A 17,920-nucleotide genomic window follows, 5' to 3' on the forward strand; every position below is an offset into this window, starting at 1 on the left:
CCTTGTTCACACACATGGCTGGTTCTCAAGGGCGCGCACACACACACACACACACGTCCCCCATTCTTCCCCCTGGAGGTTCTAGCACTGCTTCATCCCTGTTTTACAGGAGCTACAAAGTGCGTTTCAACAGCGTCTCCTCGTATTCCGATGCTCGGAAGTCCTCGACTGATGGACCAGAAGCCAGGGACAACTTTGAGAGTACCGGTCCCCTAGCGAACGTCAGGTGAGCAAGGAGGACCAAGGCTGGGCAGAAGTGATGCAGGAGGATGTGCGGGTGACCTTGTTGTGGAGGCGAGCCTAGTGCATTGACCATCCCGGCTTGTGTGAGGCCGACGTCTCTCTTTCCGCTGGCCACCTTTGTTGGGGTGCGAACCCTCTGCAGACGCTTCTCACTAACCAGTGGTGGCCCCCCTCTGTCTGCCTGCTTGCAGGTTCTCTGTCTTTGGCCTGGGCTCCCGAGCGTACCCCCACTTCTGCGCCTTTGCCCGGGCTGTGGATACACTCTTGGAAGAGCTGGGAGGAGAGCGCATCCTCAGGATGGGCGAGGGAGACGAACTGTGTGGACAGGAGGAATCCTTCCGGACGTGGGCCAAAAAAGTCTTCAAGGTAGCCTGCTTCCATTTTTTTCCTCTTGGAGGTTCTCCCACCACAGGGCTGGTTCTAACACGAACCTTTGCTAAGTGGTGGCTTCGGTGAGAGAATTCCAGAAAACGCCTAAGGTGGGTGCTGGGAACACTCACTGCCTCAACCGAGGCACCGGAGGGTGCTGGGTTTATTAGGCTAGGCTTGGCTAGGCCTCACGTCTCACCTAGGACTGCCAGAAGGAGGAAACATAACACCTGAAGCCCAGCTTTTTAAAATATAGCCTGCATCAGCTACCATTGGGTGCTTTTCCTGCTTTTGTGTGGTTCTGCCCCATCCTAAAGGTTGTACTGCCTCTCCGAAAACTTTTGCAACTGGCCGGAAAGAGCACTAAGCTAACACATGCTGGATTTTCTGTATGTTTGGCCTCCCACTTTATGCCTTTCACCCCACCCATCCCTGACAATGGAAATTAAATTTGGCCTGCACGCTCTTGATCAAGGATGGGAAGCGTATAATGCCACAGATGCTTGCCTACCACTCCCATGCTCCCTCACCAATGATTATGCTGCCAAGGGCTCATGGGAGTTGTAGGCCAAAACATCTGGAGAGCCATGAGCACCGTGCACCAGGCTTCATGCCTTTTCCAAATCTCATGTCTGCACACCAGCTTGGAGCTGGCGGGGGAGGGAGGTGCCAGGCTAGCCTTCCTCCCACTTTGTCTGGAGTGCCTGGTGTGTCCTGCAGGCAGCGTGTGATGTGTTCTGCGTCGGTGACGACGTGAACATCGAGAAGGCCAACAACTCCCTCATCACCAACGACCGGAGTTGGAAGAGAAACAAATTCCGCCTCACTTATGTGGCCGAAGCCCCCGAACTGACGCAAGGTATGGATGCGCTCTCCTCATTTCTTGGACCGGTGAGAGGACTGGGGGGCAGAGGGGCCTTACCTGGCTTTGCCTACCTGTGATGCTTTTATAGGTTTACAAATATACCGGGAGGATGCATCAAGATGAGGGGTTTCTAGCACCAGCCCAGGGCGACCATCACGCTCTTATTTCACCCTCTCTTTCTTGGTGGGTGCCCTAGAAACACAGAAGACCATTCTTATCTCGAGGAGTTCACTGAGTTTATTTCAGAATATGTGCATATTGCGCCATATCTAGGCAGATTCCAGAGCAGTGAGCAATCAAAGGGGAAAATATAGGGGAAAAGATTTTGGAAAAAACCAGTGCAATGGAGACAGGATAATGTTAAAACAGCGGCTCGTGAGCAAGAAAAGCATCCTTGAACAAAGCTGTCTTCAGCGGTGAAAACAGCACTGTGCTGATGCATGCCTGGCCCGCAGAGACAGGGGGCTCCAGAAAAATGGGGCCACCACATTGGAGGCCCTTGTCCTGCTGAACTCCAGTTGGGCCATGGGTCTGTGTGGAACCACTGGAAGGATGTTGTCCAGTGACCGCAGGGACTGGGCAGGTTGGTAGAGGAGAAGACGCTCTGTCAGGTATCCTGGCCCCAAGCTTTATACACTCTTACCATCCTTTAAACCTGGCCCAGTAATGAACAGACAACCAGTGCAGTTTTCAGTGGAGGAGTTGCATCAGGACAGATTTAAAGCTGCTGCTTTCTTCACCCACTCCAGATTCTGGGGCAAACTTAAAGGCAGTTCCATAGAGATCCCATTGCAATAATCCATCCTGGATGTTACTAGAGCTTGTATCATGGGGCTGAACTGTACCTCTCAAAGTGAGAGGGGGCTGTCAGACCAATCAAAGATGGCAAAAGCCATTCCAGGTCACAATATCACTTGGGAGACAGCATGGCCTAGTGGTTAACATGTTGGATTGGAAAGAGGAAGATCCAGGTTCGAGTCTGCACTCAGCCACCAAACTCCCTGGGTGACTTAGTGGTTCTCGGCTTCATGGGGCTGAGATGTCATTCTGTCATCTGGAAGTGTTTTAATGCTCTTAAGTGCTGCTGTTTCCTTTCCTTTGCTTTCCTTTTCCCTTTTTTCCTTTTCCCTTTTTCTTTGTTCTCTTTTTTGAATATTTTTACTCTCTTAACCTAAGCAAGTACACAAAAAAAGAATGTGAAACAGAACAAACTAAAATGAACAAAGCAAGCTAAAACGAACCAAGTTGCCAAGGGAATTCTGTACAAATGCAACCTATACATTCGACCCCCAAATCTATCTATCTTCCTGTCTTTTGACACTCTATGAAAGTTTAACAAAAAAGAAATCATTAATCTATACAACAACAACTCTTCCAATCACTTCCTCTACTGCTTTTTTTCTTTTCCATACTCCCCTCAGATTCCATTAATCATACTGAGCCTAATAAAATTTCCATTTATCATTGAATTCTTCTAAAGGTCTTCTGTTCATTAGGGGGGCTGCTTTTTTCTGCTGTATTTTATTGTACCTCTCTATTGTAAACCACCCTGAGATAAAGAGGGTCTCGGGTGGGATTTCAGTGTTCGAAGGAAATGCATTAAAATCTAGCAAATACAGTTACTCATAAACTGATTTTGCCACAAAATGTTAAATGCATCACCCTCTTGCTGAGACTCCACAGGATTCTGCAAGGGTTTAAAATATGCCGAGTTAGTACAAACCCATCAGTGTTAAGGCAAGGGAATGCAATTCCTTGAACAATGAAGAACGCAAAGAGTCAGATATCCATCTCTTTCCTTTTCTTCCACTGGTTCTTCCATTTCTCATGGTCTCTCTTTCTCTCTTTCTCTCTTTCTCTCTTTCTCTCTTTCTCTCTTTCTTTCTTAGGATTGTACAGCATCCACAAAAAGCGCATCTCTGCAGCCCGGCTTCTAACACGTCAAAATCTACAAAGCCCCAAATCCAGGTAGGAGCTGCAGAACAGCTTTCTTGTGCCCAAGGGAACTTGCCCAACAAAACTGGCTAGTTTAACAGTAGGAATAATTCCAAAATGTGATTTGATGATGACTTCTTTTTCATACATGACTAATCTGCTATAATTCTGAGACACCTGTAAATATGTATATTGTACTATGCGTTCACCAGGGCTTCCCAAGCGTTAGAGGTCAGTGGCCACATCTGGAATTTTAGACAGAGTATCATGAGCACTCTCACAAAATGGCTGCCAAGAGGATCTTGCCCATTCATAAAATAGCCACCCTGGTGAGCCGGACCTGTCTTAAACACTCGTTTGCCAAAAGACAAATGTACAAGATCAAAACTAACTTTCCCAAGATCCCAAGAACAAGGCAGAGTTGCTGTCAAGGCTCCAAACACAAAGCCACTTTTTAAAATCCAAATACAGGTGATGATGGAGGTCAACTCCCATTTCATTTTTTGCAATTAAAAAAAAAAATCTTAAAATAGAAAGTAAAACAAGGACCCTGGAAAACATCGGGGACATTGTTGACTCAGAGGTACATACTTTGCCAAATGTAAGAAGAAATTGTAACCCCTGCTAAAAGTACTCACAGAAGATGTTTTAGTACCTGGAAAGAATGCGTTGAAAGCATAGCATGTTCTCAACCTCCTCCTCACTTCAGTCGCTCTACGATCTTCCTGCGACTTCACACGAACGGGCACCAGGAGTTGCACTACCAACCCGGGGACCACCTGGGGGTGTTTCCGGGCAACCACGAAGACCTGGTCAATGCTTTGATCGAACGGCTGGAAGATGCGCCTCCTACCAACCAGCTGGTGAAAGTGGAGCTGCTGGAAGAGAGAAGCACAGCTTTGGGTAAGTCAGGATGGCTGCTGAGAATCTCAGTGATGGATCCGATCGGGTTTACCTGCGCAGGGTACTTTCTCACTTGCATAGGATGTTGTGACTTGGTGTGACATCCCTCGGAATGGCTTGCTTCATTCAAGGAAGGGGCTCTCAACAAGAGGCCTTTGGGCTTGACCACCTCTCCAGAGTGTCCATCCATTCCAGGAGGGTCTTCAGAGCAAAAGATGAGGAGGGGCAATGGGAAGTTGTGAGAGTGCCACAGCCAGTTTCAGGCAGTCTTGTTGTTGCCCCCAGAATTGGATGCCCAAGGCACCGACACCCACCCCAAAGAAACTGTCTGGTAGAACAAAGAGAGCCAGAAGGGGGCTCATGCGCAGCTCCTCCCCATGCGAAGTGGTAGGTAACCAGGTGGTGTCCTGGCAGGTGTCATCAGCAACTGGACAGATGAGGACCGCATCCCACCTTGTACCATCTTCCAAGCGTTCAAATACTATCTGGATATCACCACCCCTCCCACTCCAATCCTGTTGCAGCAGTTTGCCTTACTGGCCACCAGTGACAAGGAGAAAAAATGCCTCCAAATTCTCAGCAAGGTAAGCTAAGTCGGGAAGAGAAGGGAAGGGAAGGGAAGGGAAGGGAAGGGGGAAGGGGGAAGGGAATCGAATCGAATCGAATCGAATCTGTGGTGGGTTCAGCAACTGGGCCCATTTCTCCCAGCATCCCAAGGTGGATTCCCCTGAACTGGAGAAAAACCTGGGACAGAAATTCTGAGTGGAAATGCCAAGGCCAGAGGTGGCCTGGTTCCCACCAGCCACTGGGTTTCTTCTGAAGCTTGCTGGTGCTGGTGCTTCCGGGAAGAATCCCAGCCCTGCTGCATCCTGCAGTGCGGATGTGGCCTCTGGGGTGACCACCTTGGAAGGCTGCCTCTTGGGAGCAGCAGGACAAGCCCTGCGTTGGCGACTGACAGCCAGCAGGGGCAGTAGAGAGGGGAAGGGGGGCCACTGAGTGGCCGGCTGCGAAGGCCCATCCTCTCTCGTGCAGGGTCTGCAGGAATACGAGGAATGGAAGTGGTCCAAGAACCCCACGATGGTCGAAGTGCTGGAAGAGTTCCCGTCCGTGCAGATGCCGTCCACGCTCCTCTTGAGCCAGCTCCCGCTGCTGCAGCCCCGCTACTACTCCATCAGCTCCTCCCCCGACATGTACCCTAACGAGGTGCACCTCACGGTGGCCGTGGTCTCCTATCGCACCAGAGGTAAATGATCCCCGCTCCCAGTAGCCGGGATCAAGACCACACATCTAGCAAAATGGCCCTGGGCCTATTCCAGCCCCTCTCATCCTCCTTGTTTGAGCTTCGGGGCTGGATCCTGTTCTGGAGGCGCTTTGGGGAGCAGCATTCCAATAGCTGGGGGGGCCCAAGGAGAAAGGAGCAGGGCTAAACATGCGAGTATATTTTTTCTTTTTTCGTTTTAATTTCCAAACTAAAATACAATCAAAAGAACACTACATTTAAAATACAACCATAAGAATTTGACATTAAAAACAACCATTATTACAATGCTGTACGCCCCATCCCCAGGACCAAGGACATATGTCACAATTTTTAAAAAGAAAAATTCATTGGACAGCACAAATCCTTTCCCTTCCTTTAAAACATACTCAATAAATACACCCCAAATCTCATTAAATTTAGTTTTATATGCCCTTTGCTCACTTTCTTATCACAAGCTAATTTGTCTTTAATAGCTATATTCCAAACATCTCTATACCAATCAGACAATTAGTAATTATATTTTATTTTCCAGTTCTTAGCTATAGTTAGTCTTGCTCCAGTGATTAAATTTGCCACCAATGCAATCTCAGGGCATATAATTTATACTTAACTTAATATTTTACTGCACTTTTTAAAAACCTCTTTCCAAAATGATGTTATATGTTTGCATTCCCACCACCTATGGAAACATGTACCCACTTCACAATCACATCTCCAACATAAATCGGAGTATTTATCTTCTACACAATTGCAGTTAGGTACCACTTCCATACAATTTTATAGAAATGTTCCTTTTTTCTTCCTGACATACATTTTAATATCCTTTTCGTCCAAATATTTTCCCAATCTTTATTAACTAAAGTTTTTTTTTTCTCAAATCAAAATTGGGTATATTTTCACGTAAAGCCATCCTGCTTGTAACTAAAAGTTAGGAGAGGCATCTCAGCTTTCTAGAGCACACAGTGGGGAAAACTGCTAGGACTGGACCGAAGCCTTTCCTGGAATTGGAAGGTCTTCAGGGGAAGCCATGATGCCGGCTGGAGCCTGGCATCCCCTCATCCTTCCAAGACCTTGTGCTGAAAGCGATGCCTACAGGGCACACCAGCTCCATCAATTGCAAGACAGGCCGGGCAGGTGCCAGATTTGGGTTTAGGAACTCCAGGCTCTGGTCTGGCCTTGACGGTCCCACGCAAGGTTGGCCTGCCTGGTGCTAGGGCTCTGTATTTGCGACTTTGTGTTTGCATTGTGTGCATTAACCAGTCTTTCTCCTGCGATCTCCTAGATGGGGAAGGGCCAATACACCACGGAGTCTGTTCCTCCTGGTTCAACCGGATACAGGCGGATGAAATAGTGCCATGTTTTGTCAGAGGGTAAGATAAGGAATACCAACCGGCTCGCTGTGGGTCTGCACCTGTAGACTGGAGGGTGCTTTCCATCTTTCCAAGTATCTATGATCCACCAATCCTTTTATTCCTACTTTTGGTGCTGGTGAAGAGTCTGTAGGACCAAACTGGGCTGCAATCCTGAGCACGCCTACCTGAGAGCAAGCGCTGTTGCGGAATCCTGAGAATCCGTGCACAGCAAGCCCTGTGAAGTCCAATTGCTTTGGTTTAACCAGAACAGAAATGTTGCACATGGAGAGAACAGTGCCCAGTAAAGTTGCGGCTCTTTTCAGCTGCATCCCACTCCACGGCGGCCCTCCAGGGCCACATTCCAGTGGTGAGGAGGGCCACAGACAAACAGGGCTGGCGAAAAAGGACCGGCCTACTTTACCTGAAAGCTCTTCCTGCTTGCAAGGCAGTCCTAGGAGAGGCATCACACCCCGAAAACTAGGAAACCACCAAATGATGGGGTGGGGGCAAAAACAGGTGGGGCTATCAGGGGTCCAGTTTTGGCCCCTCGATGCAAGGTTCTGAACCCCTAAATGATAAGAACGGATGCACCCTATTCAGAGAATTAGAGCAGAAGCAGCATTGCATCCTAAGGGGAACGCAAATCATTTCACTTGGGACCAGCACGGTGCCAGCACCTGGGGTAAACCCACACATCTGATCCCAATGGAATGCTCTTCCTCTCCTTCTAGAGCTCCCGGGTTCCACATGCCACAAGATCCACAGGTTCCCTGCTTCCTGATTGGTCCTGGGACTGGGATCGCGCCTTTCCGGAGCTTCTGGCAGCAGCGGCTTTTTGACATCAAGCAAAAAGGTGGGTGCCATCCAGCATCAGCTGTGCCTTTCTGCTCCTGCGCAGGAATACCCAGCTGTTGTTTCTGCGGGAGGGAACAACCCCCGGCCCAGGCCTGAACGGTCAGATATTTGGGGACTGGGCTGCTAACAAAGGAGCCGGGCAGCTGCTGGGTGGCTTATATTTATAAGTATATATTTATACTTATATTTATATTGTTATTTTTATCTTCTGTAAGCCATCCTGAGCTGCTGCAAAGGATGGCATATAAATATTTAAATTAAATTAAATTAAAAATTAAATTATATAAGGGCAGATGTAGTGTCCTGACTTTTGAGCCCCGCACTTACGCAGAACCAACCTCAGGGTCTCCACTGTGGGGCATCCGCTAAGGCCCAGACCAATTCAGGGGGTCCACTGCTGATCTCCTGGGCCCCCCGTTCCTTCTGCTCTCTGTCACAGCTTTTCATTTGGCTTCTCCCAACATGCATGGAAATAGATCCAGGGCTTCATCAAAGGCTACTTGTCACTGAGAAAATCATTGTTATTGTTATTGATGGTGATAATGATTTAAGTCACCCATCCAGATTTCAACCACGACCAACCCTGCTTAGCTTCCAAGATTAGGCAGGATCAGGCACTTCTGGCTATATGGAAGCTAACTTCTCACTTGCCGTTTTGTAGAACACAGTTCCAAAGCAACTCGGTTGGATTGAGGCAATCACACTTTCAGGCAGGGCTGTTGGAGCTCAAGCCAGCAAGCCCAATCTCAAGAGAGGCAGATCTGACCCACTCCAGTCTCCAGGATAGCTCTCCCCACTTTCCCCAACCACTGATCATTGGGTGGCATTTGGCTTCACTGCTTTGGCCACCTGCTTCTGAAATGGACCGTTCCAATATATCCGAGGTCAGACGCAGCCCTTGGGCTGGATGAGGGTCCAGAGAGCCTTTGTAGCAAGCTGCGTATCCGTTTGCCCGCAATGCCCTGGAGTCATTGCCCACCACCACCATTTTCCTGATGTTTTCATGTCTGTACCATCAAATAGCTTCATTGGGGGGGGGGGGTCACTCACACCCCTCGTGCTTCCTTCTCCCCTCTGCCAGGGCTGAAGCCGTGCCCCATGACGCTGGTCTTTGGTTGCCGACAGTCCAAGATAGACCACATCTACAGAGAGGAGACTTTGCTGGCCAAAAACAAAGGCGTCTTCAAAGAGCTGTACACAGCCTACTCCCGCGAGCCAGACAAGCCGAAGGTAACCTCACCCACCCTTCAGCACACCCAGAACAGTCCTTCCTGGTGACCCTGTAGGAGAGCACTCAAGCGGTGACACAGGGAAGGAAGAAGGAGCGTCTGGTCAGGTGCAAAGCCCATCTCCCCCCGTCCCGCACCCCTGCGGCGTAACTCGGCCACGCTCCCAAAACCTTTCAGGCAGGGAAGCTGGTTAGACTGTCTGGGTCACCGCCTGCTGAAGCGTGCAGGCATGTGGCTCCAAGAAGCAATATTCCGTGGTCATGGAGGGTGCACGGGAGACAGCAGCCACTGAGGAGAGCTGCGCTGGGAATCCCGCCCCACCAGCAGCTGCAAAAATTAGGGTCCAGAAATTCCCCGAGAAGAAGACAAGGAACAAAACTCTTGTTCCCCACACCTCACTCCTGGGAAGCTTTTGACACATTCCCGGTCCCTCCTGGAGTCGCCCAGCCCCCGCCCTCCCGTTCAAAGAACATGAAGTGGGCCCTGCAACTGGGCAAGTGACATCTTCAGGGTTAACCAGACATAGTCCAGTCTCCAGACCAGCCCCCTTCCCTCCCCTTTTCCTATCTGTCCTTTTCTCCTGGTTAGAGAAGAAAGTTCAGTCCTCTGGCCTGTGGGATGTGCTAGGGGGCTGAGCCAAGGGCCCCCAACACATCCCATGATGCCCTTATCCTGCGCCTTTCCTGCCTTTTCAGAAATATGTGCAGAACATCCTGCAGGAGCAGCTGGCTGGATCCATCTACAAGGCATTGAAAGAGCAGGGCGGCCACGTCTACGTGTGCGGCGACGTCACCATGGCTGGGGACGTCCTGAAGACCATCCAGTACATTGTCCAGCAGCAGGGCAAGATGGCCCCCGAGGAGGCCAGCGCTTTCATTAGCAAGCTAAGGGTGAGCAGCCAGTTCCCAGCATCCTGCAAAGCCACCGGTATCCTGCCCGCTCCGCTGAGATTCTGGATCCCTTCCAGCTTGAGGGCCAAATCCTGTTTCAGAGAAGCTCCTGGCTCTGCACTCCAGTGGCAAGCATGGCCCAAGGCAGAAGGAGCTTGGCCAAAATGCTAAGACATTGCAGTTCGAAAGCTTTGCCTGCCAGGAATTGTGGTGGTGTGGTTAGAGCATCGGACTTTCTCAGGAGAGCCAGGTTGAAGTCCATGAATGTCCATGAATGGCCGGGCTCTGACTCTCGGCCTAGCCTACCTCACAAGGTTGTTGTGAGTTAGGAGGGGGGCCATATAAGCTGCCTTGGATTTCTTGCAGAAGGAAAAATGGTGGGATATAAATGCAATTAACTGAATAAATGAATGAAGGAATGAATGAATGGATGGCATTTCGAACTTTTAAAGTGGGAAGAAAAAACCCCATGCAAATACCAGAAAATCACCAATCTTTCAGTAGTCAGGAAAAGGCCATGGGACATTGGTGAGACACTCTGGGCAATCTAAGAAGGCTTCATCTACCCCTCGTGGCAGAGCAGCTGTCCCTGCCCCAGCCTGCCAGGACCAGCAGTGGTGACATCACTGAGGACCCCACGGGGCATGCGGGGTCCCTGCAAACATGCTGGATTGACAAATACTAGAGAACAGGCCCATGCCCCGAGGAGCTTCCAAACTAGCATGTAGCCCATGTGGCTAAAGCATAGGAAGTGGAGCAATGTATTTGATGTTGTAAGCTGCCCCGAGGCCTTGGCAAGGGGCGGCATAGAAATGTTTTAATAAATAAATAAAATAAATAAAAACCAGAGGCAAACACAGGAAGCCTGTGCATTGATTTCAAACCCAAACTCCGCCTAAACCACCATGGGCCCAAGGACCTAATCCACCCCTCTGGAGTTCCCAGAGTAGTCTCCCAGGATCCCCAAGATGGGCACGCCCCCTTCACTGACCTCTGATCATTTGGGGTGTTCACATGCCCTTCTAAGGCTTAGTTGCCAAAAGGAAGGCCTTTAAGATACAGCAGGCTGGCCTTTTAGGCCCTTGCTTGCCTTTGGCTTCACCCATCCCTGGACTGCAGGCTCCCGTAATTGGTTCCTAGCACTACTTTAGCTTTAAACTAAACTCTGCTGTTAACTGGGGCTCACCCATTTTGGACCTGGATTGCACCCAGCCCCTGGATTGCAGCTCTCCAGGAGCTGCTCTGAAATTGAATTTGGCCCTTGGACTGAAAGATCCAGCACCTTGGACCCAACCCTTCTTTAGCGCCTCTTTAGCGCCTGCACCGACACCTTCAGCCTTGAGCATCTCTCTGCCCACCCTTTCACTGTATCCCATTTTGCAGGATGACAACCAGTACCACGAGGATATATTTGGCGTCACTTTGCGCACATACGAAGTGACCAACCGCCTCCGATCCGAGTCGATTGCGCACATCGAGGAGAGCAAGAAGGACACGGATGAGTGAGTTACCCCCTGGCCTTTCCCTCATCCCTGCTAACCGGCACTTTTATTTCCTCCCAGCTTGGGCTGGAGAACAGAATCCCCTTTGTTGCGCCAAAGCACTGGGGGCAAAGCTTGCTGCTGTTCTTTTCTGTTTCATGCAAAGAGTGGGTGATGATTGCTACACAAATTCTTCAGGGTTTAACTCTCCTTTCTTGCAACGAAGCAGAGGAGCTAAGCAGATGGTGTTGCAGGCTGACCTTCCCTGGTTCCATCTGCAGCATTTGCAGTCAAATGATCTCAAGCAAAATAAAGGCCTCTTAACTGGAGTGGAGCAGCCTAGAGTAAGCTAGGAGTGACAGGATAAAGCCAGGAGCCAGAACCGGAGAGTAAGTCAGACCCATGAGTTTGGGAAGACCTTGTTTCTCAGCCAGGAAGTCCTCTAAACAGTCTAGATCTTCTATTGAGCAGGAGGGATGATATGGTCCATGGCTGGATTGCCAGGCACTTTGGCTACTGCTGCCTCATTTCTCTTTGAAGTATCCCATGGACCCACCCTCATTCTGCACCAGTCAGAGTTGCAGGTCGTCTTCCAGGAAAGGAGCAGTTCAGGAGCAGTTCTCTTCCTTTCCTCCCTCCCTTCCACTCCCACAGACTCAGATAAAACTTTAGAAGGATAGTCCTTTAATGCAGTGGAACAGTTTGCAAAACAGCATAAAGGGTTCCCTGTGAGATGTAGGGGAAGCATCTGCCCCTATGAAGAGCTGAATCCAAATGGGAACTCCCTCTCCTTCCCTCCCTTTCCAAAAAGATGCTGACCATCTTCAGGGTGGTCCCTGCCACTTGCAGGCAAAATGGCAGGAAGGCTGGAAACTTCATATCTGGGCCGCTTGTTTTGCTGGCCATCTCCTGACTGGGTCAAGGAATTCTCTTCCAATCTGCAAGTTCAGAAATGTCTCCCTGGTTTTCCACAGTGGGCTGGTTCTCACAGTCTGAGAATCTTCACTGCCTGGTTGTCTGCCTATCTCGGCCTTTCCACTTCTCAGAATCAGAGAGATCTAACAGAGCAGACTGTAACTGTGAGAGTTGGAGCCCCTCTCAGAATCATGCATGAGAGTAATCCAATCAGGAGGTTATGCCAGGAACTTGCAGCCAGCACTGTGGGGTCAAGATCGACAGGGTCTGGTGGTGATGCTGGAGAAGAGGGCCAAGAACTGGAGACTCGCAACGCTGAAGAACTGGTCCTGCTTGCCCTCAGCAGATTTTGGCTTACCTTGCTGACTCAAGAGCACGCCAAGTCTGGGGAGGGAAAGGGAAACAGGTGGCTTCTTCTTTTAAAGGAGGCTATGATCTGTGTGTGTGTGTGTGTGTGTGTGTGTGTGTGTGTGTGTGTAAGGGCAAAGAAATGTGCAGAAAACACAGTTTGCAGAAATTGCAGCGGTATTTTAAGCAACTTGTGCAAACCGCAGTTGTATTTTATGCAAGTTTCCTTGCCTTAAAACAAAACAAAATGTACACAAATCACAGACCACTTAAAAAGGAGAAAACCACTTATTGTCTTGACTGGTGTCAGAGCAACTTGGCGCCAGCCCTAGGCAGACGAGCAACATTTGGAAGATCACCGACCCTTAAATATTTCAGAATCTGCAAGTCCTCTGGCACCGGGCATTCCTGATGCTTCCAAGGTGTTTTTCCCAGCACCAGATTCCAACACTGCACTGCCATCTGCTGCCCAATTACTGTTCCTGCCATTCAGTCCAGCCTCCCTATTCTTGCCTCCTCTTAAACTGGCCATTCCTGGGGTTCCGCTCCATGATTTATCTTGCTGCAAAGTTCAGGAGCAGAAAAGGAGTCCCAGGCAGGGCTGTGTGTGCTTCCAGGAAGGTGGATTTCTTTTTGCAGAAATCTCCCCCACACACAAACACGTCCCCGCTCCCTAAAATAGATGGGAGCCTGCCTTACATATACGAACAGTGCAGACTGCTTTCTACTGAGCCAGGCAGTGGCTCCATCAACCCAGGATGAGAGCCCTGACTGGCAAGGCCAGTCCTCAGTTTCAGGTGGACCTCTCAGGATGTAAGCAGATGCTGGAGATGGAACCTTGGGCATTGCATGCAAACCGGTTGCTCTACCACTGAGCCTAATGCATCCATACATAGAGATATGCTCACACATTATTATTAATAATATCTATTATTATTATTATTATTATTATTATTATTATTATTATTATTATAACATTTCTATTATTATTATTATAACATTTCTATTGCACATTATTCTATTAATAATATCTATATGCTGCCTTCTCTGCTTAAAAAGCCATCCATTTAAAACAAAGTCATAATAAAAAGATGTTTCCAGCATCCCTTGCAATCCACTCCACTGGGCCCAGCAACACAAAGTCACTGTTTTAAACAAGTGATAAGCATCCAAGTAAAAACATGAATGCCTTTGTGTTTATGAAATTCCTATCCTGCCCTTTATTTATTATCTATACATGTATTTATAGGCTGCCTATAACTGCTGAGGCCTTTTCTTCCTGCAAGGCACCTAAGGTGTTTTTCTTAATCCTCCTCATTTTTTCCATTTTATCTTCACAACAACCCTGTGAGGTAGGTTGGGCTGAGTCAGCGACTGGCCCAAAGTCACCCATTGTGTTTCAGGACCAAGTGGAGAACTGAACCGCGGTCTCCCAGTGCAACACTTAAAATGCTAAACTGAAGAGATGCATCTTCATATCTTTTTTCCAAGCCAAGAGAATGCCGAAATCATTGCTTTCCAAGCAGTGCCTTAGGCCCCTTCACACATGACCGACAACTGGCTTCTGTGGGTACTGGCACCCCAGAGGAGCCTGTCCTGAGAATCCCAAAAAGTGGGTAGGTTCATAGGAAGGCAGGCAGTCCTTTAGGGAGCCAGCTCCTAAGCCAACTAGAGCTTGCATATTTATAGCAGTGGCAACCCATCTCGAACTGGCCTGACTTGGTAACAGATGGATGAACAGAAAAACCAATAGATAAGCACCTATTTTACACCTATGTGTTAACACAGTTGAAAATTCTCTGGTGGAGTTCCAGGAATTCTCCATTCACCCGCCTCTCACCCTGTTTCCACCTCCAAACCTCTTTTCAGAGGCTTGCTTCAAAAGCCACAGGTTTCACTTGTAAAAGAAAAGGAATCAGGCAAGGCCACCACACTGAAGCAGAACTGATGGATTAAACTGACAAGGAGACTTTCGTCCCGTACAAGTAGAAATTGCTGGCAAGGGCGAAATGGGCATGAAGGTGCTTGCTTTGGATCGGAGGGGAACCCCAGGTGACATGGCCACGGATGCTCATCTCTTGTGCTCAGCCATGGCCCTGCGTTGCTATTCCACTGGCGCCAAAATGCAGGGCCCCGCTGTGTGGTGAGATGGCGGCTCGATCCGCTCACAGGATAGACAGAACGACCTGGCACTGGGGGTGCGGGTGTCGGCGTGTGTTGTGGGTGGCTCAGCTGCCTTCCGGAGGAGCATCACAGTGATATTCATGTAACTCAGGGGCAGGCGCACTTGTGAAGGCAGTCGGTGCCCGTGTGGAGGCAGATTCCCTCCTTCGAGAGGCTCACAAGCGCTTTGCGATGCATGGACGTTCTTGGCCCTAACCACTGCCTCTCTTGCAGGGTGTTTTGTTCCTAACCTTGCTGCCCGAGATGGGATGCCAAGCCAGGCCAGCCGCAGCAGGGGCTGGCTCTGTACTGACACCCCCACATCCGCTCCTTTTCTCCAGGGATGTGACGGCCCATGACAAGCGCTCGCCTGTGCCTCGCCCCGTCGTGTCCTGAGGGGACGCCTCTTGGCTGATGGTGATGGAGGAGTTGACGGCGATGCTGCTGCTGATATTCTTTTCCCCTCCGTGCATCCTGTGGCAGTTTCTCTTATCTCTGTGTGCCCTTCTCCAGAGTCCTCTGCTGATGTGTGATGGCTTTTAACAACCTGCCGCGGCTCTTACAAACACATACAAACCCACACCTTCCCTTCCTCTTGTCAGCGACAAGGCCGGGGGCCCTGGGGGTGGTTGCATGCGATCACCATCATCTGCATCTTCTGGCGTTCCAGCGGGGCAGGGTCCGGGGATCGAGGCCGCCTTCCCGTCAAGGAAGCCGCAGAGAACTGGGGACTTGCTGCCCTGTTTGGCAAAACCCTCTGGCTGGCATGATTGGCTTCAAGCAGTGGGTCCAGCTTCTCCCGTCCCTTTTGTTCTCTGTCCCCTGGCGGGAAAACTGGCCAACGGCTGCTCTGATGACTTTGCCCGTGTGTAGCCTCTCCATCCCCTACAGGATGGGGGACTGCTCTCTGTTGAACAGGTAACGGTCTCCCCGTTCATCAGCATGCTGTGTTCTGATTGCACTGTCTTAATGTACCTGCGTCCCCACGTCTCCTCTCCCCGTGCCTGCCTCCTCAGCCCTCTGCGGTGTGGCTCAGCACCAGTGTTGTGATCACAAAGGGGGTAGATCTTGTGGAGTCTTGCTAGGACTAAGAGCATACGGGAGATCCTTCTAGGAACGTTTTGCTCCGTTTACTCCCTGGGAGGGGGCGTCTCGCCTTGGTCCTCCTCCACAGGACAGAAAGAGCAAGGACTGTGCCAAGCGACTGCTTCTGTGGAGCCACAGACCGTGGGCCAAGAAGCCACGGAGAGGAATGGCCAGGCTTCCCAGGCCTCCCGGCGCTCCGCTCCTCCACCCCACTTGGCTGCAGGGCCGTTGTTTCCAGCACAGAAACGCTGCTTGCTTTGTAAGCTGATGCCTATGCGGATTTAAGGGGGCACTTTAAAACGAGCCAGGTGGACATGGCAAAGTTATACAGGCAGGCTTGCCAGGGCATCCCAGTTAGGTGCACCAACCGGTGCAGTGTCCTTCTGGAAGCAACTCCAGGCCGGTCTGCAGGATGAGTGAAATTGCCCACTGTGGACTCTCTTGTGGCAAAAGCCGCCAAAGGCGCTGCTCCTCTGCCCCACTAGCGCTAGGCCCAAGAGCACCTCTGGTCCGGCCCATCTGCAGATGAGGGAGAAATGGCCCAAGGGCAGATCCCTGGCCCAAAGGCCTCTGGGAAGTCTCTCTTGGCTCTCCACCAAGTTCCTGACTCATCAAGACCAAGTGGGAGAGGCTCCATGCTTTTTTCGGGATCAGGAATGGGCAGAGGTGTTTCTAGGCCTGAGCTGGGACACTCAATTTATTTTCCAGGGCTTCAGTTCTCTTTGCCTCAGCACTGAGTGCTCCTTGCTGCCAATGGAAAGGGAGTTTCCTCATCAGCTTAACTGCTAGGACAAGATAGCCATCTTGGGAGGTCGTCTGCCCTGAACTGTGGCTGAGAAATAGAGGGCTTCCTTCCCATCCCCTGGCAGTCCATGGGTCAAGAATCCACACATGGGCTGTTTGAAGCTATTTCCTGGTGGCTCACGACCCTAATAAAATTATTAGCCATGATGGTTATCAGTAAGTTTCACAGAAAGACGTTTTTAAAAATTGTGCTAAAAATAAGCCCAAACTATATGGTTATATGTGATGTACAATAATGTGGCAACTAAGCTGCTGAAAATGAAGATTACTTTGAATCTGTTCTTGCAGAAGAAAATGATGACTCTAACCTGGTTTGCAGACAACAGCCTGAGTATAGGTTGAATATAGTTTGCTGAATTGTGGTTTAACATTGAATCATGGGTTATAGTGTTGTTAACCACAAGCAACCCAGGATTCATGACCCAAAAACAAACCATGTTTTTTCTTCTTAATCACAAACAGTGCATAGCTAAACCATAAAGCAAGGGTCCACATGTAACAATAATCCCCTGATTCCGGAACAACCCGTATCCAACCTGTACTCGAGTTTGTCATCGCACTGGAATCAGGCCAATGAGTTTTATGATTAAACCTGCTTACATGCTTTGAATGAGTTGAAAAGCTTTTGAGAAAACTTTGTATTTTGTTGTTTTTGCGCATTTGTGAATGTAGATTATGGTAGCAACATACCAGCATAATAAAAAGTATTGTCATTGAATCAAGTGATCCTTCGTTTCCATCTCTCCAGCTTAGGCAATATAGAATACACGGCATTTGTCTTATTTATTTATTTATTTTGGTCACTTCTTGCTCACATCTATTAAATGTACTCTTCAGCCATTTTGGTTTTTTGCTTCTTTCATTTCTTCCTCTTTTTGCACAGAATTAAGGATGTCATCCTACCGGATCCCAACTTTATCCAGGAGACTGAGGGATTTGTTGGAGTCTGCATGCTTTAGGCTGAGCTTCTACCCTGCTGCTTCGCAGCCAGCCTAGGAAACGTCCTGCATGCTTCCCACCCTCGGAGTCGGAGGTGAATCTTGGGGAGGGGGAAACAGGCTATGCTGGGGCCACGAGTTGGGTTAATTCCAGCAGGTAGGATTGTGACATAGCTCAGCAGAATCCGTCCCTCCAGTATTTGCAGACTTCTCATGCCTGGCCCTGTCCTAGAAAGCAAGCCAAGCCAAGGGCAGACCTGTGGCCAGAATTCAGTTCAAACGG

At 49.5% G+C, this 17,920-nt stretch overlaps 1 protein-coding gene across 4 annotated transcripts in view; it reads left to right on the forward strand.

The window, feature by feature from the left end:
• The window catches only part of NOS1 (nitric oxide synthase 1), a 147,094-nt gene extending 129,555 nt beyond the window's left edge, over positions 1-17,539 (forward strand). For 3 of the 4 annotated variants that reach the window (XM_044448854.1, XM_044448853.1, XM_044448856.1), the window contains 13 exons: positions 110-226; positions 435-609; positions 1,333-1,471; positions 3,367-3,445; positions 4,122-4,315; positions 4,730-4,899; positions 5,348-5,558; positions 6,859-6,946; positions 7,660-7,781; positions 8,865-9,013; positions 9,708-9,902; positions 11,286-11,404; positions 15,151-17,539. In XM_044448854.1, the coding sequence (XP_044304789.1) occupies positions 110-226; positions 435-609; positions 1,333-1,471; positions 3,367-3,445; positions 4,122-4,315; positions 4,730-4,899; positions 5,348-5,558; positions 6,859-6,946; positions 7,660-7,781; positions 8,865-9,013; positions 9,708-9,902; positions 11,286-11,404; positions 15,151-15,205 (1,813 nt within the window). In that variant the 3' untranslated portion in view covers positions 15,206-17,539. Of the gene's footprint in view, positions 1-109; positions 227-434; positions 610-1,332; positions 1,472-3,366; positions 3,446-4,121; positions 4,316-4,729; positions 4,900-5,347; positions 5,559-6,858; positions 6,947-7,659; positions 7,782-8,864; positions 9,014-9,707; positions 9,903-11,285; positions 11,405-15,043 lie in introns of all 4 variants that reach the window. The other variant, XM_044448855.1, reaches the window with a different exon arrangement.
• The last annotated feature ends 381 nt before the right edge of the window (positions 17,540-17,920 follow it).

The sequence above is a fragment of the Varanus komodoensis genome, unplaced genomic scaffold (genome assembly GCF_004798865.1).
Source record: "Varanus komodoensis strain SLA01 unplaced genomic scaffold, ASM479886v1 scaffold56, whole genome shotgun sequence".
NCBI classification, from domain to species: domain Eukaryota; kingdom Metazoa; phylum Chordata; class Lepidosauria; order Squamata; family Varanidae; genus Varanus; species Varanus komodoensis.